General features: G+C 48.5%; 1 protein-coding gene across 1 annotated transcript in view; it reads right to left on the reverse strand.

Annotated features, from left to right (window-relative positions):
• The window catches only part of CSRNP2 (cysteine and serine rich nuclear protein 2), a 12,590-nt gene extending 2,406 nt beyond the window's left edge, over positions 1-10,184 (reverse strand). The window contains exons 1-4 of the mRNA XM_008074122.2: positions 9,982-10,184; positions 6,801-7,037; positions 5,510-5,769; positions 666-962 (exon numbers count right to left, since the gene is read on the reverse strand). Of these exons, the coding sequence (XP_008072313.1) occupies positions 666-962; positions 5,510-5,769; positions 6,801-6,951 (708 nt within the window). The 5' untranslated portion in view covers positions 6,952-7,037; positions 9,982-10,184. The remainder of the gene's footprint in view (positions 1-665; positions 963-5,509; positions 5,770-6,800; positions 7,038-9,981) is intronic.
• Between the last annotated feature and the right edge of the window lie 1,462 nt (positions 10,185-11,646).

Genomic DNA, 11,646 nt, shown 5'->3' on the forward strand with positions numbered 1-11,646 from the left:
GCTACTTGGAAGGCTGAGGCGGAAGGATCGCCGGAGCCCAGCAGGTCGAGGATGTGGCGGCCAGGAGTGGCCACTGCACTCCAGTCTGAGCGACAGAGTGAGGCTCCGACAAAAAAAAAAAAAAAAAAAAAAAAAAAAAAGAAATGTGTCTTCTACACTGTCCCTTGTTAGAAGGCCAAAAAGGGGACGATCCTGGGACGAACCTGAAACTGGGTTTCAGGTTGGGCAGGCTAATCCCGGTCCTGAATTATAAACCCTGAAAACTATTTTGATTTTTTACAAAATTGGAGTGGAGGTACTGTGAACAAGTGCTTGCAGATGGAATTTACAGGCCCACCTCACTTTTCTGCTTCCTTTTATCTCAAGGCATCAGTCAGTACTGAAGAAACAGTTACTAAACATTCAACATCCTAACTCCCGCTCTTCCCTTTGCTAAGAGCTGCTTCTTATCACCTGTGAGAAATGACACACAAAGCCCACAGCAGGTATCTCCACAGCCTACGGGTCCTGACTTGCTTGTTTTCTTTGCTGGCGGAAGAAGGCTGCGGAACTGGGAGTAGTCACCGCCATGGGGAAGCCACCCTTGGACAGGTGGCTGCCCGTGTTCACAGCCACGTCCCCCAACCCTGGGGCAGACACACCATTTTTGGCCAAGGTGGACTGACCTGGCATTTAATCCCAGCCTGGCTACAGGCACACGCCTCTGGGTCACAGTACAGCCGACAGTCACAACCACACTCTTCCCGTGACAGGCGAATGGCCCGAAGCTCTTGCTTCTCTTCGGCATCGATGCGGTGGACCCCAGAAGCCCTCAGCAGGGCCCGTCGCCGTTTGGTGGGCAGAGGCTGCAGGAAGAAGTAATCGTCCACCTCCACGTTCTCCACATCGATGTCTTCGTCCGACACGTCATCCAGGGTCAGGCCGTCAGCCTCCACTGACTCCACTGTCCCGTTCTTGGTCAGCTGCCAAGAGACAGGGAATGTTAGCCCTTTGGGTGTTAGCAACACAAACCTCCAAGTGACCATCAGAGCAGCACTGTCTGTTGGCCTTTCTGCAACGACAGGAGTATCTGTGCCGTCCAATACAACAGCCGCTGGCACTGAGCACTAGAACTGTGTCAGCTGAAACGCAATTTTACACTTTATTTAATTTTTTTTGTTTTGTTTTGAGTTGGAGTCTCACTCTGTCGCCCAGACTGGAGTGCAGTAGCTGCTCCCGGCTACCACAGCCTCGAATTGCTGGGCTCCGGCGATCCTTCCGCCTCAGTCTTCCAAGTAGCTGGAACTACAGGCGTGCACTACCACACCTGGCTAATTTTTGTATTTATTGCAAAGATGGGGTCTCGCCAAGTTGCCCAGGAGGGTCTCAAACCGGGCTTAGCCAATCCACTCAGCTCAGCCTCCCAAAGCACGGGATTACAGGCTGAGCCACTGAGCCCGGCTTGTATTTAATTTTAATAGCCCTCTGGATATATTAGATAGCACAGGACAAGAGAATAAAGGCAGAGCGGAAGACAGGAAATCTTATGCAGCATCACCCTGTCAACACAAGGGATACCAGTTTTCTAGAACCAAGTTTCTCAGAAACCCCCGTTTCCTCTCCCCTCCACCCAAAAGATAATCTATTCCCACAAACATACTCCATTTCCAGACACGTGTTGCTTAAGCTCACCTGCCTTCCAACACAGGGAGGAAAGGGGGTAGAAATGGTTGGATGTTCCCTGGCTATATAGATAAGCTTGTACCTCGTGAAACCCGAAACTACCTTCTGGGAAAATACATTAAGGTAGAAGGCCACCAGGTCTTCATCAGTGATCCTGAACCCCCACAGTGTGTATGCGCTGCAGACTTCATTTTACCGGGAGGAGAAAAAGCAAATTATGAACAGATCCACAGAAAGCCCTCAGCCTGGAAGAAATGTCTTCCTTCTCCTTTCTAATCAATAAAAGTCGTATGTGAGGTAGGGCGGTATAAATAATCCGCGTGTCTACCCTACAGGCAGAAATCTGGGTTTTCTGGGCTGGGATGGAGAGACAGCCAGGAAGGCATCTCAGTGGAAGGACAGATTGAAGACATTTAGCTGAATGAGTCCTACAAACCCACTAGAGAATTCAGTAAAGAAAATGAGGCCTCATAATCTTTGGGGCTCTGGAAGCTGCTAGCAGGTTGGAAGCCAAGGGGCTGGAGCCTCCAGTTTATTTCATCAGACAACCGCAGAGCAGCGCTGGGAAAGGAATGGGTCCTGGGAGAGGTGTGATGCAACAGACCTGGGCACTCAGCTCACACCTGGCTTTTCTGTCTGTTTTGGGGGAGGTGGTAGAATAATGACGAGAAGCTGGGCTTCTGGAGGTCCCCTGGTCTATTTCTGTACGAGGCAGACCAACTCCAAGGGGCCTTCCGCAGACCTTAGGATGCTCCTGGTCTGTGTCACCGGGCTGGCCTCCTCCTAAGCCCTCTGAGATGAGAGATGCAACAGAAAGAAACCCATGGAGATACGAGAATTTAATCGACCATGATAGAAGTGGCATTTCAAACCAGTGAGAAGAGTCTTCTCGTCATTAAATGTTATTGGGACACCTGGGTATTCCTTGGGGAAAAATGTTAGACTCCAGCTGGCCTCAGTGGCTCAGCCTGTAATCCCAGCACTTTGGGAAGCCGAGGTGTGTGGATTGCCTGAGTCCAGGGGTTCGAAACCAGCCCGGGCAACTTGGTGAGACCTTGTCTCTACAATAAATCAAAAATTAGCTGGGCATGATAATGCGTGCTGTAGTTCCAGCTACTTAGAAGGCTGAGGCGGAAGGATCGCCAGAGCCCAGAAGGTCGATGCTGGGGTGGCCATGAGCATGCCACTGCACTCCAGCCTGGGCGACAGAGTAAGACTCCAACTCAAAGGAAAAAAAAAGTTAAAAGACTCCCAGTTCATACCATTCATAGTAACGAATTCCATGAGGGTAACAGGCCACAATACAAAAAATAAAATGATGAAAGTATTAGAAGTATAGGTCACCAAAGCTGCAGAGTACCAGTTGCTGGAACCCCTACCCAAGAGGAAAACACACATTACGTGACACATGGCCGATGTAGTCTGTGTTTTTGGAGAACAACGGCCTCCCTTAGAGATTACTGAGGATAAGAACTAGCCCTAAGAAAAGAGTAGACCATGGATGGTAAAGCAAGAGTTTTCTCTTAACATATGAGAGAAGCCTGGTACAGTGGTACATGCATGTAGCCCCACCTACGTGGAAGGCTGAGGCAGGAAGAGTGCTTGAGCCCAGGAGTTTGAGATGAGCCTGGGCAACATAGTGAGATCCTATCTTTGTAAATCTGTATTTTTTTTCTTTTGAGTTGGGGGTCTCACTCTGTTGCCAACACTGGAGTGCAGTGGTGTGCTCATGGCTCTCTGTAGCCTTGATCTCTTAGACTCAGGCAATCCTTCTACCTCAGCATCTCAGGAACTAGGACTACAGGTGCGTGCCACTATGCCCAGTTAACTTTTTAATTTTTTTTGTAGAGATGAGGTTTCACTATGTTGCCCAGGCTGGTCTCAAACTTCTGGGCTCAAGCAATCTACCTGCCTTGGCCTCCTAAAGTGCCAGGATTACAGGTGTGAGTCACTACACCTGGCCTTATTTTATAATTATTTATTTATATATTGAGATCCCATCTTAAAAAAAAGATATATTAGATGCCAGCATTGCTGGTGCTCGCTAAATATCCTGCTAACAAGTAGGGAGTCCACATGTCAGTCTGAAGTTTGCCTCCCTAGAATGCCTAGGGGAAGAGGGACACAGATCAGGATGGTACCCCACTTCTGACAGACCATTCCTCTATCAGATTTTCTAGGAGAGAGTAGTGTTCTTCTAGAGAAAGGGAAGAATGCCTTCACTGCAATGGATGAGAAGTGTTGGCTTGCCTAGCTGTTGTTATAGAAGCTGGAAGGTGACAGGGTCAGTGATAGAGTTCCTCAGACTGAAGAAAGGGAAGCCTGAATGCCACTCTAGTGAAAAAGCAGGTGTGGGGCTTTGGGATGGGCTGAGGGAAGCAGGCACAGAGCTCTCACAGGGCGAGAGGAATGAGGTCGGGGCGGCACACATCCTCTGCGACCAGGTCTCCAGCCCTGCCACATTCTGGCGTGTCTCACCCACAGTCCTGGAAACAATGCTGCCACCTGTCTTAATATGGGTCAGCATGCTCTGGGCCCCAAAGGAACCTGGTCAGCTTTACCGCAGTCTTCTTCAGATTTGGAACTAGGGACTTGGGGGGAACGTTTCTGAGGACGGGTGGAAACAATGGCTGTGGAGTGCCCAACAGTGCTAAGACAGCAAGTGGGTGGCTCTCGAGGACTCTCTGAGCTGGGATGTCCCCAGGCCCTTTCTCCTAAGCTTGAAGAGCTGATGCCGTATCAGATGGCAGACATAGTAGTGTGCAAGCTGAAATAACTATTTGGGAATGTTGCTGTCTGTACCTAGATTATCACCCAAGGGTGATGGCAGTCATAGAAAGAGCAGGATCCTTTCACAGAATGTGAAGTACCCAAAACCTGTTTTATGCATCAAGGCAAAGGACAATCATACAACTAGAAATGGAAAACTGCTTCCTTAGGCTCCAGGGGTGGCAGACCTGAATGCCTTCAGGTATTCACACTTTAAACTTAAAAAAAAAAAAAAATATTGAAGAGGCTGGGCATGGTGGCTCACACCTATAATCCCAGCACTTTGGGAAGCCAAGGCGAGAGAATTGCTTAAGTCCACGGGTTTGAGACCAGCTTGGGCAATTTGGCGAGACCTCATCTCTACAATAAATCAAAAAATCAGCCATGCGTAGTGGCCCATGCCTATAGTTCCAGCTACTTGGAAGGCTGAGGCAGAAGAATTGCCTGAACCTAGCAGATTGAGGCTGCGGCGGCCGTGAGTGTGCCACTCCAGCCTGGGCAACAGAGTAAGACTCCAATTCAAAAAAAAAAAAATTGAGCTAAATATGGTGGCTCACACCTGCAATCCCAGCACTTTGGGAGGCTGAGGCAGGAGATTTGCTTAAGGCCAAGAGTTCAAGAACTGCCTGGGCAACATAGCCAGACCCTGCAAAAAATTTTTAAAAAATAAACTAGATGCACCTGTAGTCCAAGCTATTCTGGAGGTTGAGGTAAGAGGACTGTTGAGTCCAGGAAGTTGAGGCTGCAGTAAGTCGTGATTGCACCACTGCACTCCAGCCTGGGCAACAGAGCAAGACCCAGTCTCAAAAAAAAAGGAGTGGGGAGGGGGTAGTGGGAGAAGAGGAGGAGAAATTTTAGGCAAGTCATTTTGCTGTATCTGATAAACGACTTCCACACGGGATACACGGAAGGGTGTCTCAGACTGAGATCTGATTCCAAAGCTGAGACTTTTCATGGATATTGGAATTTGGAATCTACACACCCAGGACAACAGTCAAGTAAAAAAGCCGTGAGGCTAGATGGTTTCCCGCTTGACCTTAGTGCGTGGGAACTACCAGACCCCAGACCCCTTAGGCACCTTCATTTTCTTGGCATGGAGTTTCTCTTCCTTCAGGTGCTCACGAAGAATCTCGCGATGGTTCACCTCCTGCTCTTGAGCAAACTCACAGAGCGTGTAGCTCCGCACAGAGTTGTGGCGCTGGGCCATGCCCAGGGAGCTCCCACCCTGGCTGGGCACACTGGTGAAACCCTGGCGCCGGGCAAAGTAGTACACAGTCACCTGGTCGAAGCGTACATTCTTCCTCCGCAGCTGCTTCTGCCGCTTCAGGATGGATGTGGCTGAGGGAGGGAGCACAGACAGGCGTCACTATCCCATGGATGGCCTGCCCGGAGCTTGCTCCTTCTCATCCACCTGAGCTCTCAACTCTCCTCCTCCAAATGTGCTCCCTGTATCCAGAGAACTTTCTAGTATTTTAAATCACAAATGCTCTGCTGCAAGGGACCGCAGTGGGGCCCTACCACTGCTTCCACGCTGACCTCTCCTAAGCAGCTGACCACAAAATCTATTCTCAGGCACCAGCTGGGAAGAGGGTCTCTGGGCAGTCTTTTCAGGACATAACAATCTATAGTTTTACTGCCCAGTATGGCAGCTCCTAGCCACCTGTGGCAATTTAAGTTTAAGTTAACGCAAATGAACTGAAATTAAAAATTCAGCTCCTCAGTGCCACAAGTAGCAAATGGCTACCAACAGACAATGCAGATATGGGACATTTCTATCATAACAGAAATTCCATCAGATAATATTGGTCTATAGCAGGGGAAGGCCAACTTTTCCTGTAAAGGGCCAGACAGTAAGTATTTTAGGTTCCACAGACCAAGAGGTCTTCACTGCAACAACTCAACTCTGCCACTGTAACATGAAAGAAATCATGGACCATGGGTGTTCCAATAAAACTTTATTTACAAAAATAGGCAGTGGGCCAGATTTGGCCCATGGATAGCTCCTGATACATAGTATCAGAAGTTCTTTCCAGGAATAAACTGAACATAAGAATCAAGAAACCTAGAGTTCCCAGTTGTCTGAGCAGTAAGCATTTATGTCCTGGGACTCTGGTGGGGGAAGGGTAGCGTCCTGGACTCCTTCAATGTAATTTAACCCATTCTGGGGACCCACAAACCACAACACAAGTAAACTCAGCTAGAATAAACCAGACTTCAGTCTACAATACTAAAGCAACGAGGTCCTCCAAAGAGCAAGGAAAGATTCTGATTCAGGGTGAATCCCCAAGCTGGAGGAGAAGCTGATTTGAGTTGCCAATGGGCTGATGTGTGGGGAGTGTGGGGACAGGCAGGAAGGGGCAGTCACTCACGTGTGAAGCTGGCAGTGGTAGGAGGGTTGAGACTGTCGCAGCTGTCAGCACTGTCACTGCTGGAGATCTCATCATCCGAGTTGGACACCGACGAGCCCACATCCACATCATCAAACTTCCTCTTGAGACCCGAGCCCGTGAATGCATCCATTGGTTTCAAAGGGGTTTCTTTGGGGGGCCCACCGTGTTGGCCCCAAAGCCCCTGCTCACCACCAGCTAGCCAGGAGCATTAGGATTCTGCCCAGGGAGAAAGATGAATCAGCATTCTTGTCCACGGACAGACCCCTCCCAAGGCCATACACACAGCTTTGGTTGAAGGAAGTAGGTGCCGTGTCTGCTTTCTCAAGATTAGGTCATTTCTACTGATCCCCACCAACATGCTGCTACTTTTGTTTCCCTTCAGCCCCTCCAGTCTCAGTCACTCTTGGGATGATGGCATGGGTAGCAGCAGCACCCTTCCCAGAGGAGGGAAGGCCTCTGGTTCCAATCCAGTTGAGCTCGGGCTTCATTCACCCAGGGACAACATATCTGCTCTTGGGATCACATGGGGGAGCTCCAGGGAACCCATGGGAGGGCTGGAGACCAGGAGCAGAATTAGGCTTCGCCTAAGCCAAGACTACCCAATTACTTATGTATTTGTTTATTTATTTAAGAGGTGGGGTCTCGCTATGTTGTTGCCCGAGCTGGCCTCAAACTCCTGCAGTCCTCTCGCCTCTGCCTCCCGAGTAGCTTGGGACTACAGGCACACGCCACCACACCCAGCTAGACCCAATTATTTTTCCTAGTGATAATACAGCCTGGCATTTCCCAAAGTGTAGATTTAAAACACCCTAGTCCCATGGATATTAATAGCTTTTACATGAAAATAGGACTGCTGTGTCAAAAGAGTTGGGAAAACTGCTGACAGCAGAGCCTCCTAGCGGCTTTTAATATACTAATGAGGACGGCGAAGGCGGAGAAAAAACACAGAATGCAGTGTTTCTACAAACCAAACCTGACTACGGAACCCACTGTTTCCAAAGTATCTTAGAGCAAATAAGCCTTGGGACACCTTTGGGAAATACTGTCCTGGGTTCTCAGTTGTGAAGCACACGGGTGGTCAGGAAAACCCTGACCCGGATCTTCACAAGCGTCAAGCATCTCACCATGCCCCTAAAAGGTCAACCTGGTACTAAGGAATAAACCCGAGATTAACACCTGCGCTGGCTTCAAAGCCCAACTCTCCCCCACCTCCCACACTCCATACAAGAGGGCTCACGTAGCCTGTCCTCATCCTTGCCAAGGACAATGTGGCTTTCCAGCCTTTGCCTTCTGTAAAGAAACAGCGAAGCAAAAATAAACAGCAGAAGAAGCGAGATTTACTTCGGTTACATCATCAATACAGCGAGCAGGGTTTTAACTCGTCTGCACACGACCAAGGAGTCTGATAGTCCGATCCCCAGGTACAAATCTTTCTCCTTGTCTTTGAACTGAGGTGCCAAAGGACACGGACCTGCTCAGCAGAAAAGCCATCAGAGCCGGAGCCATGTGTGAGGAGGTACGAAGCCTACCGTCTCTGCCTCAGTAATGCCAGAATCTCCCCAGACCATGATCTCACTAGTTGCTAATTATGCAGCAGGAATAACAACACTGCCCAGAACAACAGGGCTGCATGACTGCAGAGCAGCTACCCAGAATATGCCATGGTGTCAAGAGAGGCCTGCTTCAGAGCTGGTTTTCTAGATTGCGCCTCCTGGAAGCAGTGTGCCTGCTCTTGGGTCAGCTCTGCAAAGTCAACCAGACCTAATACACACTTTCGAGAAGATAGTTCCCAATCTGTCCGGATCTCATCAAATTCTGCATTAATCACAAAATGTACCTAAGAAACCTTAGCCACCGTAGGTCTCAGACAAGCACATTCCTGAAATAAATTTGGCCGGGGAGGGGGGAAAAAAATCAAATAGTTGATAAGAATTATAATTAAATTTAAAAATGAGCCCAAGTATCAATCAGTTCTGTTCTTCAGGTTACTGCTCTTAACATCAGAGGTCACAGTCTTAGGACGTGGCAAGAATGGAGAGAGCCAAGGGCTTTTCATGGATTAAGATTTTAGTTGGGTTTAAAGACACCTCTCAATAAACATATCTCTCAATCCATTCTTCTCGGGGGTCCCTTGTAACTGAGTTGGGTTACAACTCAGTTGTAAGTGGGTGGGAGGGAAGAATGAGGTAATGTTGGCCAATGAATTTACTTTCTCCTCCCCACTTAATACTTTATCGACCACATGAGAAATCAGACTGAGCTGAAAATCTGCTTTCTCAGAACAGGCTTAAGTCCCCCTTCAGTTTTAACTGCACTCTGGTTAGTGATACGGCTAGAAAAGTGGCTTGTTCCTCGGCCTGGAGCACTCAGGGATTTATGACCAGATGGGAACGCTCACTCCTGTGCTTTCCTCAGGTTGCCCTCGGCTACTGGTAGTGAGGGCTTCCTTTGACTATTCTCTTTACGCCCAGCATGAGCTGAGGTCTGATCCAAAACCTTGAGTACTAGAATTCTCCACTGTCTTAACCCAGTTGTCCGCAGAAGTATCTCTGCTCTTTAGGTTGCTTTTTGTGAACTTGGCCCCAACAAGACTTGATGGCTGCTTGTTCCATTCTCCTCCTTTTTCCATGTTTCCCTACTTCTACTTCAGGAATAGTGGTTTCCGGGCAATGATAGGAGGCAGGTAAGAAAGAAGAAAACAGAAAAAAGATGTGACATCTAGGCAAGAAATATTTTCCCTCACCTTTCGGAGAATAATTGAACTCCGTGGCTGTATGTGTGAATAACATGTACATTGACCTAACTGTCCCATTATCTTGGGTGGCACCCGGGCAAGTTTCCAAGGGGTCAACCCTGCTCTCTTCACCTGCCCAAGATCTCTGACGTTAGCTCCATTATTTTTAAAAAAATCTAATATGTCCTGACATCCAATATAAGTCTAAATTTCAACCCAGTTCCCCTTGTCCAACTCTCTGCTGTGAACTTGACTTTTGTATAAAGATGTTCCCTGAGCACCAAGAACAAACTACCCCTCCACCTCCACAGTACCCTGAAAGAAATCTTTCTTTGCAACAGTAACAACTAGAATAGGTTCCATGCTTTCCGATTCATCAAATTCTCTCCTCCTTTCTAACCACAACTAGAAATCAGTCATGCCTACCTCTCTCAGCTATTCATTGGTAGAGGATCAATGCCTGAGTTCAAGAGATACACTTGCAAGTTATAGTCCAAGCACTTAAACCCATCCAGAAATAATCAAGGTGAGCCTGGAAATGCAGGTCAAACTGACAGTTAACTGTCAAAATGACCAATTTGAACAACAAATGCTTTTGGAGAAAAGAATGCAACCCTCTATAAAAGCCTTTAAATGCCAGTGAAATGAAAGGTCAGCTGACACTCTCTGGCTACATGCCTTACGGTCTTTTCTCAAGTGTTTCTAGCTGAACATTTCCCAAAGGTACATGAAATAGTTCAGATCCACTGCATATAGCAGACATTAGGCAAGCACCAAATAAAACAGGTCTACCAGCACACATGTCTTTTAGGACTGGATCTAATGTTTTTCAGGCCTATAAGGATTCCTATAACAAGTAAAACAAACAGATTAAAAACCCAGCATATGTGAGACTAGCAAAAGGGACTGGCCAGAAAAAATGTTTGGAAGAATGTATCTGTGACGGTTAAGTCTCTTTCTTAAATGAGACCAAAGTAACAGGACAAGGCACATGTCACAGGAGAAAGCATCTCCACTCAACTGGAGCCCAGCCTGCTGCTAAAGGTCAAGGGACCAAAATCTCTAGCAGGTCTTGTTCAGCGCTACCATCTGTAGCTGGGTTAGAGGAAGGAAGTCTTGCTGCTAAGAGTCATGATAAGCCCGAATGAATACGATGACCTGCCCTGTTTCTCTTTTTACAAGATACGGTGGGTGATTCTCCAGGGATCCATGTGTCCTGGGTCCTTGTGGTCGCCAGGATCAAGCACTTACAAAGCACTGAAGTGAAAACCTCTGTTTAAGCTGGGTATTCAAAGAAAGCCCTCCAGCCACCCCCACTGCCCGGTTTGACTAAACAATCACTAACGCAAGGTTCGAATTTGGCTTTCCCCGTGTAAACTGCCACCGTATGCAGGACACAGATCTTTGTGGGAGAACTGGAACATGATGCTGCATTAACTCTCAAGGATATCCAGTCATTTCTAACTCTGGCGCACAGCAACATTCTGGCTTTGGAGATCTGCAAGATGGAAAGCCAGTAAAGAAAAGGAAAAAAACCTCCATCACTAGGGATTTGCCTTGAACTGAAAACTGCAGGACGAGGAGGCAGTGTTATCTTTGGGGGACACCTTTAACGTTTCATATTGACGAACGGTTTGTGTGCCACACTGCCACTCAACACCCTTTAAAAGCAGGAACCGGGACCCCAGCATTAAGGGGACGGATGGCAGTTGGCTGCGGGTTTAGGCCTGTGAAAAAAGACCAAGCTGGCAAGCAGGCAATGATGCTTTCATTTTCCCACACGCGCCGGAAAAACGGGAGACACCGGGGACGGGAGCGAAGGACATGTCAAGTCACCAGGTCCCTTGAACGCACACCCCGCTGGACCCTTCAGCTCCGGGCCCGTTTCTCCGCGATTCCTGCCAACCTTCCCGCTCCTTCCAGCCGTCCGCAGCCCCTGCCCAGCCTTCCTCACCCCTTCCTGCCTGCTACTCACAGATTCCCAGCCACTCCTCCCACATTTTCCTCTGCCCCCCCCGCTGCCCGCACTTTCCTCCATCCTGCATCACTCCCCACTCCGTTCCGAGCTCGACCCTCGCCCGTGGTCCCGCC

Source organism: Carlito syrichta, unplaced genomic scaffold (genome assembly GCF_000164805.1).
Source record: "Carlito syrichta isolate Samal-C Ts95f unplaced genomic scaffold, Tarsius_syrichta-2.0.1 Scaffold316302, whole genome shotgun sequence".
Classification (NCBI taxonomy): domain Eukaryota; kingdom Metazoa; phylum Chordata; class Mammalia; order Primates; family Tarsiidae; genus Carlito; species Carlito syrichta.